The following is a 19,543-nucleotide window of genomic DNA, read 5'->3' on the forward strand; positions in this document are numbered from 1 at the left end:
TGCTCTTTCCACTGAGCCATGAAGTGTTAAATCCAAACTGTGCAGTGAAAATGTGTTACACCAAAACTAACTGGATTTACCTAACAGCCCACGTCCTACATAAAGGTGGCTTTCATGATAATCAGCATGGCGTAGTAATAACGTTGGTATTTGTTAAGCGCTTACTATGTGCAGAGCACCGTTCTAAGCGCTGGGGTCGATAGAGGGTAATCAGGTTGTCCCATGTGAGGCTCACAGTCTTAATCCCCATTTTACAGATGAGGGAATTGAGGCACAGAGAAGGTAAATTGCTTGCCCACAATCACACAGCTGACAAGTGGCAGAGCCGGCATTCGAACCCATGATCTCTGAGATCTCTGACTCCCAAACCCATGCTCTTTCCACTGAGCCATGCTGCTCCCGGGCCTGGGAGACGATACAGAAGGTCACAGCTTCTAATCCCGGCTCTACCACTCGTCTCGTTTGTTACCTTGGGAAGCTCAGTTCACTTCTCTGTGCCTCAGTTCCCTCATCTGTAAAGTGAGGACTAAGACCGCGAGCCACATGTGGGACAGGGACTCTATCCAACCCCATTTGCTTGTATCTACCTCAATGCTTAGTACAGTGCCTGGCACATAGTAAGTGCTTAGTAAATACCATAATTATTATTATTATTGAAAACTGCTTTTCTAGAGTGAGCACTTTGTGCTATAGAAATGCTCAATGAAATGCCATATGTCTGGTTTTTTTTCAACCTGCTCCTCGAAATGCAAGTGAGGATATTTATATTTCAGGCATCCCTGGGGGCCTTTCCCACCCCTATAATTTATAAACCCCACTAAAGAGGCTATATTTCATGCATGTCAAGTCTGGAATGATGTATCCTTCATGTCCCCTTGACCATTTAACTCCCTGATGAGAATTTTTTCTCTGTGCTTCTTGCATTGACATAATAGATCACTAGTGGTCAAATTCAGTTTCAAGCTAAATATCTGTGACAAAATATGCAGTTAGTCTATATCAGAGGGCTTACGGTATAACAGAATCATATAGCTTTTAAAATAACCCTTAATTTCTCATTTTACCTTGTCAGAGACACATGTCTACAATAGTTCATTTCTGGAATAACAATTCGTATGTGTGTGTGTCCAAACATGCTCATTACAACATACTTTATATTCCTCTTGTTTCTTTTATGGGACGTTCAACCTATGTTTCATTTTCATCCTCTCTCTCCTCCTCCCTTCCTTTACTAAAAAAAAAAAAAAGGAGAAAAAAAAAATAATTCAGTGAAAGTACACTGGCTATTTTCTACCCGGTCTTTTTAATAGTTCCATTCCTGGCTTCTTTTTCCTAAGTGCAAATGGCAGAGCCAGGATTCAAACCCAAGGCTCCTGATTTCTGGTCCCATGATTTTTCCAACAGGCCACACTGGTTTCCTTGAGGTCTGTGAAAGATCAGGAAGCATTCCCAATTAATTTTTCCAGCTACAACCTAAGCTCATTTGTACCACGTTAGCAATTATGCCCTCCAAAGTTTGTATACATTAAACTCTGCTAAGTATGTAATGCTAGATGCTCTACAAACTTTCCTATTAAACCACTTGCTAGCTCACACCTTTCTTTACCGTTTCTTCTTCTTCCTTTCTGGAAGTTATTTCATTTAGCGATGGTAATCGTGGTAGCGTTTATCGAACACCGAGTTAATGTAGTTCACTACATGAGTTCTAAGTTCTTGGGAAGCGAAGACTGTAAGAGCTTACATTCTAATATGGCTAACACACGTAAAAATGTTTACAACCACGATGATCCAAATAAATTAATGGAGGAGACGTACGTATTTAAGGGCAAAGGATGATATTCATAAATTCATGCTTATCTCTCAACAGCTAGATTTTTGCTTCTTGAGGGCAATCTATTATCGAGATTGTACTTGCCCAAGCACTTTCAGTGCTCTGCACATAGAAGGTGCTCAGTAAATACTATTAACTGATGGATTAGCCATTTGAGAATCAATCCATTACTCTCCCCTCCTTCAAAGCTTTACTGAAGGCAAGTCTCCTCCAAGAGGCCTTCCCTGACTAAGCCCTCCTTTCCTTTTCTCCCGCTCTCTTCTGTGTCCCCCTGACTTGTTCCCTTTATTTATCTCCCCACCCAACTCCAGAACACTTATGTCCAAATGGGTCGTTTATTTATTTCTATTAATGTCTGTCTTCCCCTCTAGACTCTCTCATTCTGCTCATCGACTCATCGAATCTCTAGTCTGCTCATTGTGGACAGGAAATGTGTCTGTTTATTATTCCAATGTACTCTCCCAAGCGTTTAGTACGGTACTCTGCCACTCAGTAAATGCGTAATAAATACATTTGACTGACTGACTATTTAGTTTTACATTTTGTTCCTGGCTTTATACCTTCAGAGCCTCAGTTTGCTTCTCCAACTCTGGGAGCTACACACTTAGAATGGTCCAACAACAATGTCATTCCTCTCTCTGTGGAGAAGTGACTATATCCTATCAGTCTTAACCCCGAGAACCTTGTTTTTCAAAAGACTGTGTCAAAAACCTAATGTTTATCGAAAGCTAGTTTTCCGGCTGTCTTGAATTTAATTTGGGCTTAGAGAGCTGAGGAAGAAGCATGAAAACATGCCTTCAGAGGCCAGAAGTCAAGGCTGGGATCTAATTTGAACAATAAAAGGTGTCATGCGTATCTTTGCTGAGTAATAGATCACCAGTTGTCTTTTTTAATGAGTTCATTTTGACTTTTGATATAAAATGTTGCAGAATCCCGATTTTCTCTGATGGTTTCAAGGGTACTAGCTGGCAAGCTCGTTCCCGATTTACAGAGGAAGATTATCAGTCTCCTTTGAAGAGGTCAGAGCCCATTTTTACTCATTCATTCATTCAGTCATGTTTATTGAATGCTTACTGTGTGCAAAGCACGGTACTAAACGCTTGGAAAGTACAATTGGGCAACAGATAGAGACAATTCCTACCCAACAATGGGCTCACAGTCTAGAAGAGGGGAGACAGAAAACAAAACAAGTAAACAGGCATTATTAAACCTATGGGATCAAACCCCACCTCATTGAATGTATGTTGTACGTGCCAACAAACCAGGTCCTTGAGTTTTGAGATAATATTAGTAATTGTGGTGTTTGTTAAGAGCTTACTCTGTGCCAGGCACTGTACTAAGCGCTAGGGTGGCTACAAACAAATCGTGCTGGACACAGTCCCTGTCCCATGTGGGGCTCACAAGCTCAATCCCCATTTTACAGATGAGGGAACTGAGGCCCAGAGAAATGAAGTGACTTGTCCGAGGTCACACAGCAGACAAGTGGGGGAACCTGGATTAGAACCCAGGTCCTTCTGACTTCCATTTTCAGGGTCTGTGTGCCACGCCTTGCTGCTTCATTGCCCCCTGCCATGTTCAGGTGAATAAACCAGTTCGCCTCGAGTTTTGAGTTCTGAGCAAACGTTTAAAACACAAATCTGAATTTACTCCAGATCCTGGAGGATATATTACTGTAGATAGCTGGCTGGCTGCCTGCCAAATAGGAAGAATGTGGAAGTCACTGTATCAGGTGTGAGTGAGAGCAGATTCAGGGAAGGAGCAAGAAAGAGAAGAGAATTCTTCCTCTAAATAGCACTGCCAAAATACATTAGCTGTCCATTTGCCGAGGAAATGAACATGGAATTTCATAAGGTAGAAACAGCAGTACAAGGCATCGAACTGCGAAAGGGATGGCGGTAATAATTACGGTACTTGGTAAGTGCTTACTATGTGCCAGGCACTGTTCAAAGCACTGTGGTCAGCGTGGCTCAGTGGAAGGTGCCTGGGCTTCGGAGTCAGAGAATGGGTTCGATTCCCGGCTCCGCCACTTGTCAGCTGTGTGAGTGTGGGCAGGTCACTTCACTTCTTTGTGCCTCAGTCACCTCATCTGTAAAATGGGGATGAACTGTGAGCCTCACGTGGGACGACCCGATGACCCTGTATCTCCCCCAGCGCTTAGAACAGTGCTCTGCACATAGTAAGTGCTTAACAAATGCCAACATTATTATTACATTTAAATCAGGTTGGACAACAGTCCCTGTCCCACATGGGCCTCACAGTCTCAATCCCCGTTTTACAGATGAGATGACGGAGGCACAGAAAAGTGAAGTGACTATCCTGAGGCCACACAGCAGACGAGCGGAGGAGCTGGGGTTAGAACCCATGTCCTCTGAGTCCCAGGACCGGGTTCTTACCATTAGGCCGTGCAGTGATGAGAGAGACTGTAATGGAATCAAACGTGCACTGCTAATATAGCCGATAAACAGTGTGCTGGGATGAATTTGCTGGGATGTTTAGTTTTCTACCTTTGTTTTGGCTGAGAGTTGACTCTGGAGCTCAGATCCCAAAGGTTCGGCAACTCTTAGGTAAAAATTGGAAGTTAGAAAAATGTAAGCTGGGTTACTGTTTGAGGTTAAAAGGACGCGGTGTAGGGGATAGACCCCAGGCCTGGGAATCAGAAGGTCGTGGGTTCTAATCCCTTTTCCACCACTAGTCTGCTGCCTGGCCTTGGGCAAGTCATTTCCCTTGTCTTTGACTCAGTTACCTCACCTGTAAAATGGGGATTGAGACCGTGAGCCTCATGTAGGACAGGGACTGTGTCCAACCCGATTTACCTGGATCCACCCCATTGCTTGTACGGTGCCTGGCACGTGGTAAGTGCTTAATAATAATAGTGGTATGTGTTAAGTGCTTAATATGTGCCAGGCTCTGTACTAAGTGCTGGCTTGGATATAATCTAGTTGGGTTGGGTCCGGCTCTTGTCCTACATGGTGCTCTTAGTCTCACCTCCATTTTACAGATGAGGTAACTGAGGTACAGAGAAGTGAAGTGACTTGCCCAACGTCACACAGCGGTCACACTGCAGGGACGGAATTAGAGTCCATGACTCTAGTGCTGCTTCTCCCACTCTGGCGTGCTGTGTAGTATTTGTTACTAGATTTACTATCTGCCGTGCACTCTTCTAAACGCTGGGTTGGATACAAGTCACTGAAGTTGGACACAGTAGCTGCCCCGTGTGGGGCTCCCAAACGACGTAGGAGGGAGAATGGGTATTGAATCCCCATTTTGCAGGTGAGGAAACTGAGGCCCAGAGAAGTTAAATGACTTGCCCAAGGTCAACAGTAGGCAAGTGTGGAGGTGGGATCCCTAGCTGGGTCTTCTGACTCCAAGGCCTATGCTTTATCCATTAGGCCATGCTGTTCCTTAGACGGAACCTTCTCTCTGTGCCTCATTCTCGCCTGTCCCGCCTCAAATCTGCCAAACAATCACACCTCCCCCTTCAAAGCCCTACCGAAGATTCACCTCCTCCAGGAGGCCTTCCCAGCCTAAGCCCCCCATTTTTCCTCAGCTCCCCTTCCCCTCCACATCTCCCGACTGGCTCCCTTTGCTCTACGCCCGGCCCCATCGTGCTCGTGTATATATGTACGTATCTATAATTCTATTCATTTATAAATAATGCCTTTTTACTTGATGTGTATGTATATACATATATATATAATTCTATTTATTTATATTGATGCTATCGTTGCCTTTTTACTTGTTTTGCTGTCTGTCTCCCTCTTCTAGGCTGTGAGCCCACTGTGGCCAGGGATTGTCTCTAGTTGTTGCTAAATTGTACTTTCCAAGCACTTAGCACTGTGCTCTGCACATAGTGAGCACTCAATAAATACGATTGAATGAATGTATGTATGAATGAATGAATGAGTGAATGAATGAAGAGGGCAAACGAGGATTTATCTGCATTGCCTTAACGGAACCGTGTCTGTTAACCAGGTCTTCTATCTCTTTTCTCCTCTCCCAAACGCCTACTATAATGTTCTGCATGCAGTCCTGCGAGCTCGTTCTCTAGACCGTGAGTTCGCCGTGGGCAGGAACGTGTCTATTTTCGGTCATGTTGTCCTCTCCCAAGAGCTTAGTGTAGTGCTTTGCACACAGTAAGCGCTCAGTAAATATGATTGAATGAACAGCGAGTGCTCAATAAATACCTCCTCTCCCCCCCGCCCATGGTAGGGTTTCCATACGTACTTCTGGATGAATGAATGAGTTCTTGAAAAGGAAGATATTAAAGCAGAAATATGAGGCGTCTGTAGCACAATCTGGACTGACTCTTTGTGTTGACAAGGGTCAAGCAGCCCTTGAAAATTGTATGTATGCTTGTGGTAAACATATGGAGTGGATTACTCCAGGAAATGCTGCCTGCTGAAAATATCAGCATGTGCAAGATGGATTTGGATGAATTCACCATAAGTGGTCCATAATGGGTTACTAGAGGAACACTTAGGGAGATAGAGGGAAAGGCTAGGTATGATTCATTTATTTCGATTAATTTCTCTCTCCCCCTCAAGACTGTAAGCTCGTTGTGGGCAGGGAATGTGTCCGTCACATTGTTATATTGTACGCTCCCAAAGGCTTAGTACAATCCTCTGGTCACAGTAAGCACTCGGTAAATCCTATTGACAGCCTGACTGATCATAATAATAATAGTAATGTTGGTATTTGTTAAGCGCTTACTATGCGCGGTGCACTGTTCCAGGCGCTGAGGTAGCTACAGGGTAATCAGGTCGTCCCACTTGAGGCGCACAGTTAATCCCCATTTTACAGATGAGGTGACTGAGGCACAGAGAAGTTTAGTGACTTGCCCACGGTCACACAGCTGACAAGTGGCAGAGCAGGAATTCGAACCCATGACCTCTGACTCCCAAGCCCGGGCTCTTTCCACTGAGCCATGCTGGAGAAGGAGCATGATGTCGAGGAAAGACCCCGGGGCCTGGGAGTCAGAGGACCCGGTTTCTAATCCTGCTTCTGCTGTGTGACCCCCAGAAAATCACTTCACTTCTCTATGTCTCGGTTTCTTCCCTTAAAAACCGTAAGCCCCGAGAAGGATCAGGAACTCTATCATCTGTGATAATAATGTATCTATCCCACCTCTTAGTACAGCGTGTGGTACGTAGTAAGCTGGAACAATTATTATCGTCATCATCATCATTATTATGACAATTTGACCTCCAAATTATTTTCATTCAATAGTATTTATTGAGCGCTTACTAAGTGCAGAGCACTGGACTAAGACCTTGGAATGTACAGATTGGCAACAGAGACAGTCCCTGCCCATTGACGGGCTTACAGTCTAATCGACTGTCTACCTAGATTGGAAGCACCTTGAAGGCAGGAAGTGTGAATTGTAACTTGATGGTAGTCTCGCAGGTGTTCAGTGCAATGCTCAGTAACAATAATAGTAATAATAATAATGGTATTTGTTAAGTGTTTATTATGTTCTAAGCGCTGTTCTAAGCACTGGGGTAGTTACAAGGTGACCAGGTTGTCCCACATGGGACTCACAGTCTCAATTCCCACTTTCCAGAAGAGGTAACTGAGGCCCAGAGAAGTGAAGTGACTTTCCCAAAGTCACACAGCTGACAGGCTGCGGAGCCGGGATTAGAACCCATGACCTCATCAGAACCCATGACCTCTGACTTCCAAGCCCGGGCTCTTTCCACTAAGCCACGCTGCTTCTCGCCCAGGAACTACTCAATAAGTACTGCTGACTGGGGGAGGGGACCAATTCAAACACAGTTCGGCCTTTGCCAGGACTGGGCTGGATACCCACCTAACTGTGTATTTTGTTGGAGATGTTTCAGCTCTTTCATCTCTGCAGCATATTCGAGTGACTTGGGGCTTCATACTGGGCCTCCATCTCTTCTGTCTTATTGCCGACCTCTCGCCCACATCCGCCCTCTGGCCTGGAATGCCCTCCCTCCTCAGATCTGACTGACAGTGACTCTCCTCCCCTTCAAAGCCTTATTAAAGGCCCATCTCCTCCAAGAAGCCTTCCCTGACTAAGCCCTCCTTTCCTCTTCTCCCACTCCCTTCTGCGTCGCCCTGACTTGCTCTCTTTTTTCATCCCCCTTTCCAGCCCCACACCCTTTGTGTCCATATCTGTCGTGTATTTATTTCTTTTCTTGACTGTCTCCCTCTCTAGACTCTAATAATAATAATAATAATAATGTTGGTATTTGTTAAGTGCTTACTATGTGCCGAGCACCGTTCTAAGCGCAGGGGTAGTCACAGGGGAATCAGGTCGTCCCACGTGGGGCTCACAGTCTTAATCCCCATTTTACGGATGAGGGAACTGAGGCCCAGCGAAGTGAAGTGACTTGCCCACAGTCACACAGCTGACAAGTGGCAGAGCCGGGGTTCGAACCCACGATCTCTGACTCCAAAGCCCGTGCTCTTTCCACTGAGCCATGATGTCTGTTTATTGTTGAATTGTACTCCCGCTTAGTACAGTGCTCTGCAAACAGTAAGCGCTCGGTAAATGCAATTGACCGACTGACTGATGCCCAGGATGTTGTTTTTCTGGATATCACCGCGGATTGCATCGTAGATGACTCGGGAATTCCTGATGGGATGGTTGTGAGGTTAGTCACACCTGGGATACTGTGCAAATCCTGAAGCTCTGCTGGGCATCATTTCCATAGATCCATCCAAATCTCGGATGGTTTGGGGAGTTTGGTAGGAATCAGATGAAGCTGATAAACTGTGAGTTCCTTGATGGTAGGGATTATGTCCATCAATCAATCGTCGTTATTGAACGCTTACCGTGTGCAGAGCGCTGTACTAAGCGCTTGAGAGACACCAGTGCAGCAGAGTTAGCAGACACGTTTCCTGCCCACGGTGACCTGACATTCAGGAAGGGGAGGTGGACAGTGACATAAATAGTAATATGAATAATGTAAATATCGACATGGATAAGCAATATAAATATTGGTATGAATGTGTAATGTGAGCATCAATATAGTTAAGTGATTTCTGATATAAAATTTATAGATATCTAAATAGGTTGGGGTGACTTTTAATGATCTCTCCCAAGTGCTTAACGCAGTGCCCTGCACACAGTAGACTGTAAGCTTCTTGAGGGCAGGACTGCCTCCACCGATCTGATGGTACTGTAGTCTCCCAAGTGTTTAGCCTAGTGCTCTGCGCACAGTATACACTCAGTAAATACCACTGATTGATTAAGGCGTATCCGGGTCAAAGATTCCTACATACCACAGAGGAACTGTACACTTTTTTCACGACCGTTATCAATAACGTTAACGTTGGTATTTGTTAAGCGCTTACTATGTGCAGAGCACTGTTCTGAGCGCTGGGGGAGAAACAGGGTCATCGGGTTGTCCCACGTGGGGCTCACAGTTAATCCCCATTTTACAGATGAGGGAACCGAGGCCCAGAGAAGTAAAGTGACCTGCCCACAGTCACACAGCTGCTAAGGGGCAGAGCCGGGATTGGAACCCATGACCTCTGGCTCCCAAGCCCGGGCTCTCTCCCCTGAGCCACGCTGCTTCTCATACTACTGCAGCATTAACTCACAGCCCCCCTCCATCATCCTCCTGACCATAGTCTGTAATCAGTCTGGCCTGCTAGATTGGAAATTCCTTGATGTCATAACTTCTAACTCTAATAATAATAATAATAATGACGATCGTTTTTGCTAAGCGCTTACCATGTGCCCAAGCACTGTTCTAAGCCCTGGGGTAGATACGAGTTAATCAGGTTGTCCCACACTGGGTTCACAGCCTTCATCCCCATTTTACAGATGAGGTAACTGAGGCACAGAGAAGTTAAGTGACTTGCCCGAGGATGCACAGCTAAGCGGCAGAGCCAGGATTAGAACCCGCGACCTCCCATGTAATTTCTCAAGCACTGAGCACAGCCGGCAGTAGGTGTTAAGTAATTAGCTAATGGATAGAGCACGGGCCTTGGAGTCAGAAGGTCATGGGTTCTAATCCCGGCTCCATCACTTGTCTGCTGTGCGACTTTGGGCAAGTCACTTCTCTGGGCCTGTTTTACAGACCTCATCTGTAAAATGGGGATTGAAACTGTGAGCCCCAATTGGGACAGGGCCCGTGTCCAACCCGATTTGCTCGGATACACCCCAACGCAGCGTGGGTCAGTGGAAAGAGCACGGGCTTGGGAGTCAGAGGTCTTGAGTTCGAATCCCTTCTCTTCCACTCGGCAGCTGTGTGACTGTGGGCAGGTCACTCAACTTCTCTGTGCCTCAGTTCCCTCATCTGTAAAATGGGGATTAAGACTGTGAGCCTCATGTGGGACAACCTGATTACCCTGTATACCCCAGCGCTTAGAACAGTGCTCTGCACATAGTAGGCGCTTAACAAATACCAACATTATTATTATTACAGTGCTTGGCAAACAGTAAGTGCTTAACAAATACCATCGTTATCATTGTTCATGTTATTATTACTATGTATTAATTGATTGACAGAAGCAACCATCACATCACAAAACACTTCATAAAGCAGCTTAACTTAAAAATATATGTGAAAAGAATGATTAATGGCCTTGTAGTAGAAAGTCAAGAAATGGAGACTTCTAATGAAGAAACCTTCTTTAAAAAGAGAAAGTAAAAGTACAGCAGTGTCTTCGAAACTGAGCTGAGATTTCCTTCTGGGAAAACCCCGATTTGCCTATTATTCCAGCGCCGTTTTTCTATTATTGAAAATAATTGATCGTATGTCTTTTGGACAGATGTATCAGGAATCCACTACAGATTGCAAAAAAGGCACCATAGAAAGTGATAAAATATGATAACAGATAGTTAAAGGGTGCATTTTAAGATGGAGTACAACGTGGCGCTATTCGTAATCCAGTTACAAATGAGCAGAAATTGAAAGAAATTTGCATGAAGATAAAAAGACAGGGGATAAAGGTGCGCTGTGATAAGCGACGGTATTAGAAACGACACTGAGTCAGCGTAGAATGGTGTTCGAGTAACTGAAGTTGCAGTAGAGAATGTCTTGGCACCCGAGAGCAGGAGAATGGATGTGCTCATTTTGATAAACTCCTATGAGTTTCGGGAAAACCCTTGTGATGTAAGTGTCTTTCACCCTGATTTTTTTTTTTTCCAAGTGAGGCACAGGAGAAAAGAATTCATTCATTCATTCGGTAGTATTTATTGAGCACTTACTATGTGCAGAGCAGTGTACTAAGCGGTTGGAATGTACAAATCGGCAACAGATAGAGACGGTCCCTGCCCTTTGACGGGCTCACGGTCTAATCGGGGGAGACGGGCAGACGAGAACTGTGGCGATAAATAGAATCAAGGTGATGTGCATCTCATTAGCAAAATAAATAGGATAATAAAAAATATATACAAATGAGCAGACGAGCACAGTGCTGAGGGGAGGTGCGGGGAGAGGGGGAGGAGCAGAGGGAAAAGTTGGGGGAAAAGGGGGCTTAGCTGAGGGGAGGTAATAATAATAATAATGTTGGTATTTGTTAAGCGCTTACTATGTGCCGAGCACTGTTCTAAGCGCTGGGGTAGTCACAGGGGAGGTGAAGGGAAGGGTAGAGGGGCAGCAGAGGGAGCAGAGGGAAAAGGAGAAGCTCAGTCAGGGAAGGCCTCTTGGAGGAGGTGAGCTCTCAGTAGGGCTTCGAAGAGGGGAAGAGAATGAGTTTGGCGGAGGTGAGTGGGGAGGGCGTTCCGGGACGGCGGGAGGACGTGGCCCGGGGGTCGACGTCGGGATAGGCGGGAACGGCGGACGGTGAGGAGGCGGGCGGCGGAGGAGCGGAGCGTGCGGGGTGGGCGGTAGGAAGAGAGAAGGGAGGAGAGGTAGGAGGGGGCAAGGGGATGGACAGCCTTGTAGCCTAGAGTGAGAAGTATAGTGGCCAAGTAGAAAAAATCAAATTACATTTTATTCATTCATTCAATCATATTTATTGAGCTTCTACTGTGTGAAGAGCACTCTATTAAGCATTTGGGAGAGTACAGTAAATGGACACATTCCCTGCCCACCTGAAGCTTACAGTTTAGACCATTTGCCCAAGGGCACACGGCAGACAAGAAATGGCACTGGGCTTAGAACTCATGACCTCTGACTTCCAGGCCTGAGCTGTTCTTGAAAAGCCCATTCAAAGTCACATGCCATTTTTATCTAAAGAAAGGATCACATAGTAGTTGCCCGCCTGTTTCATGGTGGTTGTTGCCATAGAATGTTATTTCCAGATAACTATTAAGTGTAATAGAGGACTTCGGGGCAATCTTAAATGGTCAGGGGTGAAAGTAACAATTTAAAGTAGTCAATAAAACTTTTATTTAAAATCATCTAACTACTTATCACTAGGACTCAACTGGTAGTGCAGAATCTTGTTCGATCCTCCGTGGAGAGGTTTTGTCCTGAGTGCATTTTGAAGCATCGTCTTTCTTTTTTTTTTTAAAAAAAAAAGGTTCCATCTGAAAAGCAAACAATGTAGTGAACTCAAAATGCGCGCTGTGGTTTCGTCCTTAAAAATGGCTCTTGTCTGTGCTTCTCTTCCAGGAAGTCGATGGCAATAAAGTGATGTCTTCATTTGCCCCACATAACTCATCTACCTCACCCCTGAAGGCAGAAGAAGGTGGGCGTCAGAGCGGAGAATATTTATCCAGCACAGCTCTGGGGACTCCCGAGAGACGTAAGGGGAGCCTAGCGGATGTCGTAGACACCCTGAAACAAAGGAAAATGGAAGAGCTCATCAAAAATGAGCCAGAAGGTAAGGTCTGGGAAAGGCACCGAAGCTATGGGTTTCCGCTGAAGATGATCTATTTAGGATGCTGTGGTTTTCTAGCCTCCATTCCCCTTCCTTTCATGCTTCAGGAGTTAGAGAAATGGGAATCGGCGCACCCATCCAAAAGCTGCGTCACAGTGACCTCCTCCATTCAGAAGGAGGTGGGTTCTAATCCCGGGTCTGCCACTTGTCTGCCGCGTGGCCTTGGGCAAGTCACACCACTTCCCTGTGCCTCAGTTACCTGTCAGATGGGGATTATGACTGTGAGCCCCATGCTGTGTCTAACCCGGTTTGCCTGTGTCGATCCCAGCGCTTAGTACAGTGCCTGGCACATAGTAAGCATCTAAGAAATAAAGTATTATTATCATTATTCCCTGCCTTGCTTTGGTGGAAACTGGTCGAATGGGGGAATCTCTCCATTTGGTCATGAGCTGGAAGGATGGGAAGAAAACCTCCAGTTTTATGAATGGTGCCGAGACATTTCATCATCTCCCAGAAATAAGCGTGGCATCAGGGGCTCGTAAACTCGTTATGGGCAGGGAATGTGTCTGCTGATTCTGTAGGTTTATACTTTCCCAAGTGTTTAGTGCAGTGCTCTGCACATAACAAGAGCTCAATAAATACAATTGATTCATTCCTTTTAAAATCCGCATTAATTGAGCACTTACTATGTGCAGAGCACTTTACTAAATGCTTGGAAAGTACAATTCGACAACAGACAGAGACAATCCCTACCCAACAACGGGCTTACAATATAGAAGGGGGTGACAGACTACAAAAGAAAACAAGTACACAGGCATCAATAGCATCAAAAATAGATAAATAGAATTCTATATACATATCATTAATAAAATAGAGTGATAAATATGTACAAATATACACAAGTGCTCTGGGGCGGGGAAGGCGGTAGAGCAGAGGGAGGGAGTCGGAGTGATGGGGAGGGGAGGAGGAGCAGAGGAAAAGGGGGGGCTCAGTCTGGGAAGGGAATTGATTGATCGAATGATCAGTTGATTAGCCCTTTGAAGGCTGGGCCTGGGTGTGGTGCATCAAATGCGCACAGCCCATGATTAGTGGAAAGAGCCCGGGCTTGGGAGTCAGAGGCTGTGGGTTCTAATCCCACTCTGCCACTTGTCAGCTGTGTGACTTTGGACAAGTCATTTCACTTCTCTCTGCCTCAGTTACCTCATCTGAAAAATGGGGATTAAGACTATGCGCCCCAAATGGGACAACCTGTTAACCTTGTATCTCTCTCAGTGCTTAGAATGGTGCTTGAAACAAAGTAAGGGCATAACAAATACCATTCCCCCCCTTCTAGACTGTGAGCCCCTTTTGGGCAGGGATTATCTCCCTTTGTTGCCGAATTGTACTTTCCAAGAGCTTCGTACCATGCTCTGCACACAGTAAGTGCTCAATAAATACGACTGAATGAATGAATGATAGTTTCATCCATGATGCCACTGCTGTCTTCCCTTCTAACATTTCCTTGACAGATTTTAGTTAGTCAGTCAATCGTATTCATTGAACGCTCAATGAAGCGCTTGGGAGAGTCCAGTATAACAATATAACAGACGCATTCCCTGTCCAAAGCAAGCTTACAGTCTAGAAGGGGAAACAGACATTAATATAAATATTCTCCATCCTACATAGACTCTGAGCCCTATGGGGGGCATGCACTGGGGAAGCAGCGTGGCTCAGTGGAAAGAGCCTGGGCTTCGGAGTCAGAGGTCATGGGTTCGACTCCCAGCTCTGCCACTTGTCAGCTCTGTGACTGTGGGCGAGTCGCTTCACTTCTCCGTGCCTCAGTTCCCTCATCTGTAAAATGGGGATTAACTGTGAGCCTCACGCGGGACAACTTGAGGATCCTGTATCTCCCCCCAGCTCTTAGACCAGTGCTCTGCACATAGTAAGCACTTAACCAATACCAACATTATTAACTTGTATGTACTCCAGTGTTTAGAACAGTACTTGACACATCTCATCTTGTCTCATGCTGTCAAGTCATCCCTGACCCATGGCGACGCCAGGGACGTGTCTCTCCCAGAACGCCCCACCTCCATCTGCAGTCGCTCTGGTAGTGGATTCATAGAGTTTTCCTGGTAAAGATCCCGAAGTAGTTTACCATTTTCCACGCAGTCAACTTGAATCTCTGCCCTCGACTCTCTCCCGTGCCTCCGCTGCCCAGCACGGGTGAGTTTTGACTTGTAGCCGATGGCCTGCCGCTCGCTAGACATTGGGCAAGCTAGGAATGGAACGGACGGGCCTCGGCTTCACTCTCCCTCCCGTGGTCGAGACTGGCAGAGGACTGGAAACTGTCCGGGTGCCACTCTGAGAGGGGGCTTGATGCACTGTAAGTGCTTAACAGATACCCATTAAAGCTTCATTCCCTCCTTTAACTTCTATCATGATATTTTCCCTGTATTCATTTTCCTACTACTAGGGGCATCTGTTGGTCCAGGGGTAGTTAAAGAACCACTTGGGTAAATTAGAATCAAGCCACCTTAAATCCTTATATGCCAGGAATAAACAGTGCTGATCGAATCCACGCTTCTACTCTAGGTAAAAAATCTACATTTCTGAAGAACAGAAAATTGCTCTCTTAGACATTACTGTGTCCAGCTTATAAACAGTAACAAGGAATTGCACCTTTTATATGATATTTGGTAAGTGCTTATTATGTACCAGGCACTGTACCGAGAGACAAAGTAATCAATTTAGACACAGTCCCTGTCCCACATAGGGCTCACAATCTTAATCCCTATTTTACAGTTAACCCAGAGAAGTAACGTGACTTACCCAAGGTCACACGGCAGAAAAGTGGGGGAGGCAGGATTGGAACCCAGGGCCTTCTCACTCCAAGGACTGGACCCTATCCAGTCAGTCTTTCAGTTAGTCAATCAGCTGCATATATTGAACGCTTACTGTATTCAGAGCACTGTATTAAGCGCTTGGGAGAGTACAGTACAGTAATACCATTGTTCTCGTCTGTCTGTCTCCCCCGATTAGACTGTAAACCCGTCAGAGGGGAGGGACTGTCTCTAACTGTTGCCGACTCGTTCATTCCCAGCGCTTGGTACAGTGCTCTGCACATAGTAAGCGCTCAATAAATACTATTGAATGAATGAATGAATGAATGAATGAATGATACAACAAACACTTTCAGTTCCCATAGTGAGCTTACAGTCTAGAGGGCGAGAAAGAAATAAATAAAATTACAGATGCGGACACAAGTGCTGTGGGGCTGAGAGGGGGATTGAATGAAGGGACAGAGTAATACCAAGAAAACGTCACCCTATATTCCCATCACAGACTGGTCAAAACTGTGTAATTGTGATGATCAAATAACCTCAGCTGGTACATAATAATAATGGTAATAATAATAATGCTATCCATAGTGCTTAGTATGTGCCATGCACTGTACTAAGCACTGGGTTGGGTATAATATAACTGAGTTGGACACAATCCCATTCCTACGAGGGACAGTTTTAATCCCCATTTTGCAGATGAGGTAATGAAGTAGCAGCGTGGCGCAGTGGAACGAGCACGGGCTTTGGAGTCAGGGCTCATGAGTTCGAATCCCAGCTCTGCCACTTGTCGGCGGTGTGACTGTGGGCAAGTCACTTAACTTCTCTGAGCCTCAGTTCCCTCATCCGTAAAATGGGGATGAAGACCGTGAGCCCCACGTGGGACAACCTGATTCCCCTGTGTTTACCCCAGCGCTTAGAACAGTGCTCAGCACATAGTAAGCGCTTAACAAACAAATACCAACATTAAGTACCGAGAAGTGAAGTGATTTGCCCAAGGTCACATAACAGACAAGTGGAGAAGCCGGGATTAGGACCCCGGTCCTTCTGACTCCCAGACTCAAGCACTATCTGCTAGGCCATTCTGTTTCTGAGGCGTGAGAGAGAGGGGAGGTTACTGGGATATATTCAGTGTTTGACTGCTTGAAGGAAGGTCACTTAGCAATAGAGTCGACGCCACCAGGAATTTGTTGCCACTATCCGGTCATTGCCCACATGTTTTTAATTCACCATTACATGCTACATGAGGAGATTAAAATAGTGATCTTAATATTTAAGTGTTTACTATGCTCCAAAGCCCATTTCTAAGCATTCAGGTCATGGGGCTAACATTCTAAAGAAGAAGGAGCACAGGTATTCAATCTCCATTTTGCAGATGAGGGAACTGAGGGACAGAGAGAGGTTAAGCGACTTGCCCAAGGAAATAATAATAATAATCATGATTATGATATCTGTTAAAAACGTACTATATGCTAAATGCTGGGGTCGATGTAAGGAACCTGGGTTGGACACAGTCCCTGTTCACGTAGGGCTCACCGTCTTCATCCCCATTTTCCAGAGGAGGGAATTGGGGCCCAGAGAAGTGACATGACTTGAACAAGATTCCAGAGCAGACAGGCGGCAGAGCCGGGATTAGAACCCAAGTCCTTCCGACTCGCTGGCCTGGGCTCTATCCACTAAGCCACGCTGCTTCTCCAAGCCGCACTGTACATAGCAAGTACATGATGGAGCTGGGATTAGAAGCCTGGCCTTCTGACTACCAGGCCCATGTTGTTGCTGCTAGGCCACGCTTCATCTCTACTTCATAGAAATTATTAGAAAAAACCTACAGGTGGAGAAGGCCCCGTCTTTTGCTAACAACAAGGACACCCCGTCCACCGAAAATCATGATACTTAACTTCGCCTTGCTGTTTTTTGTCCTCTTGGTGAAGGAAAACAAAAATTGATCATGACACTGCTGTTCGTCGAATCGAAAAAGAACCGTGCTGCGAAATAATTGAGAAAAGTGGTTCTGCGATCGCTTACCCATGAGTGAAGGCTTTGGGAAAAAAAATTAGGAGCAGCCTAGGATATTTGAGGGAAGGAGAATTTGATGTGAATCTTCAACTATGTAGTTATCTAACAGCTGTGGAGAAGTATGCTAAGTAAATGCATAATTGGATAGATATTTCTTGCATACCCATTGAAGTATGGAATTCAAGTTATGGAGAAGTTATGGAGAAATTTATTTGCAAGTGAACTTCCCTTCTGTAGAATAAGGCTCACGATATACAAAAAAAAAATCCAATGGGGAATGGGCATTTGTTTAGTAAATTTCAAGAAATTATGAAACGAATGAATTATGTAACGTCTCAGTGTTGCACTGGAAGGGTGTTTTCAAATAGTATCCTGTGCGTTTGAGGAGATTAGTAATCTGCGTATCCCCAAAGAAAAAAAGTTTTCCTAAATCAGAAATGGAGCAAGGGGATTAATAGTGAAAGGGAGATTGATGGGAGTTTCTTTCTAGGATGGCAGGGAATAGAGCAAGAGGGGAAAAGATTTATCTGGGACAGGGAAGAAATCACTCCCGGAGGAGGTTGCTTTGAGCTTTAGAAACTTCATTCAGCAAATACACGAGAACGGATGGAGAGTCTCTGCCGGATCTTTGCTTCCTTTAAAGCAACAACATACAGTAGAAACAAAAGATCCTCAGCTTTGTGATGAGATCTGGAGACTATAATGGTGGGAGGGGGAGGTGTTGAGAGCCAGAGAAGGTTGTGCTCACAAATGTATGCACCGGAAAATCTTTTCTCCCTCCAGCCATTGTTTCATTGTCTTCCAAAGGCCATTAAAATGAACAGCAGGTTGTGATGAAAATTTCATTAAGTCCTAGTTAAATCATTATGTGAGCGCCATATTCCTGCTTCAGCTTCCTCCCCTATGAGAAGAAAAAAAGGTGTTTCAATAGAAACGTCCTTATTCTCCCCTCCTTGGCCTTGCCTTAAGCAAACTAACAAAAGTTCAGAAGTTAGAAGAGAGTGGTGAATCTTGTGGACCAAGGAAAAGGCTACTGAGGTGAGATTCTAGAATGAAATTTAAGCTGGCATAAGGGCATCTTTTATGTGTTTTCTCCAGCAGCCTATGTGTATGTGTTGTGTGTATAGTGTATGTTCATTCATTCATTCCATAGTATTTATTGAGCGCTTACTATGTGCAGAGCACTGTACTAAGCGCTTGGAATGGACAAATCGGCAACAGATAGAGTGTGTATATGTGCTGAAAGAAGAGCCTCTGGAATATATGAAAGGGAACCAGAAAATTTCCCATCAATCCAACAACCCTCTAAGCATTTATTAAGTTCATTCCTGTCCTCATCACTATATGCTTTTATCTACTTATTGGTATATTCATTTGTCGGTTCATTTACTTATTCAGGTATTTCATCAGTCAAGCAGTATTTTTATTTAGGGGAAGCAGCGTGGCATAGTGGATAAAGCACGGGAGTCAAAAGGTCATGGGTTCTAATACCGCCTCCACCACTTTGCTGGGTGGCCTTGGGCAAATCACTTCACTTCTCTGTGCCTCAGTGACCTCATCTTCAAAATGGGGATTAAGACTATGAGACCCATGATGGGCAGGGATCGGGTCCAACCCAATTTGTTTCTATCCACCCCAGTGCTTAGTACAGTGCCTGGCACATAGTAAGCACATAACAAATACCCTAATTATTGTTGTTATTATTTATTGTGGGCTTATTGTGTGAAAGGCATAGTATTAAACTCTTGGGAGCATAAAATAGAATCGGTAGACACGATCCTTGTCCTCATCGAACTTACACGTCTCGATTCAACTTCCTGTTACACACTTGTATCCACCCCACCGCTTAGTACAGTCCCTGGCACATGGTAAGTGCTTAACAAATACCATAATTGTTATTATTTTTCTTTCTCCTGCTCCATCCACTTGGAAATGCTCTTCTCTGCCTCCTCCTTTAGGTTGAAGCTACTGGAGGGTCACGATAGTGTAACTTTCCGCGTTTAGAACGGTGCTTGCAAGTAGTAAGAGCTTCTGTTGCCGTATTGTACATTCCGAGTGCTTAGTACAGTGTTCTGCACACAGTAAGCGCTCAATAAATATGATTGAATTAATGAACAGATACCGTTATCATCAT

The 19,543-nt window shown here is 45.0% G+C and overlaps 1 protein-coding gene across 4 annotated transcripts in view; it reads left to right on the forward strand.

The window, feature by feature from the left end:
• SOX5 (SRY-box transcription factor 5) overlaps window positions 1–19,543 on the forward strand; it is a 490,387-nt gene that overhangs the window by 129,202 nt on the left and 341,642 nt on the right. For all 4 annotated transcript variants that reach the window (XM_029058134.2, XM_029058136.2, XM_029058133.1 and 1 more), the window contains one exon: window positions 12,367–12,577. In XM_029058134.2, coding sequence (XP_028913967.1) covers window positions 12,367–12,577 — 211 coding nt within the window. The remainder of the gene's footprint in view (window positions 1–12,366; window positions 12,578–19,543) is intronic.

The sequence above is a fragment of the Ornithorhynchus anatinus genome, chromosome 2, assembly GCF_004115215.2.
Source record: "Ornithorhynchus anatinus isolate Pmale09 chromosome 2, mOrnAna1.pri.v4, whole genome shotgun sequence".
NCBI lineage: Eukaryota > Metazoa > Chordata > Mammalia > Monotremata > Ornithorhynchidae > Ornithorhynchus > Ornithorhynchus anatinus.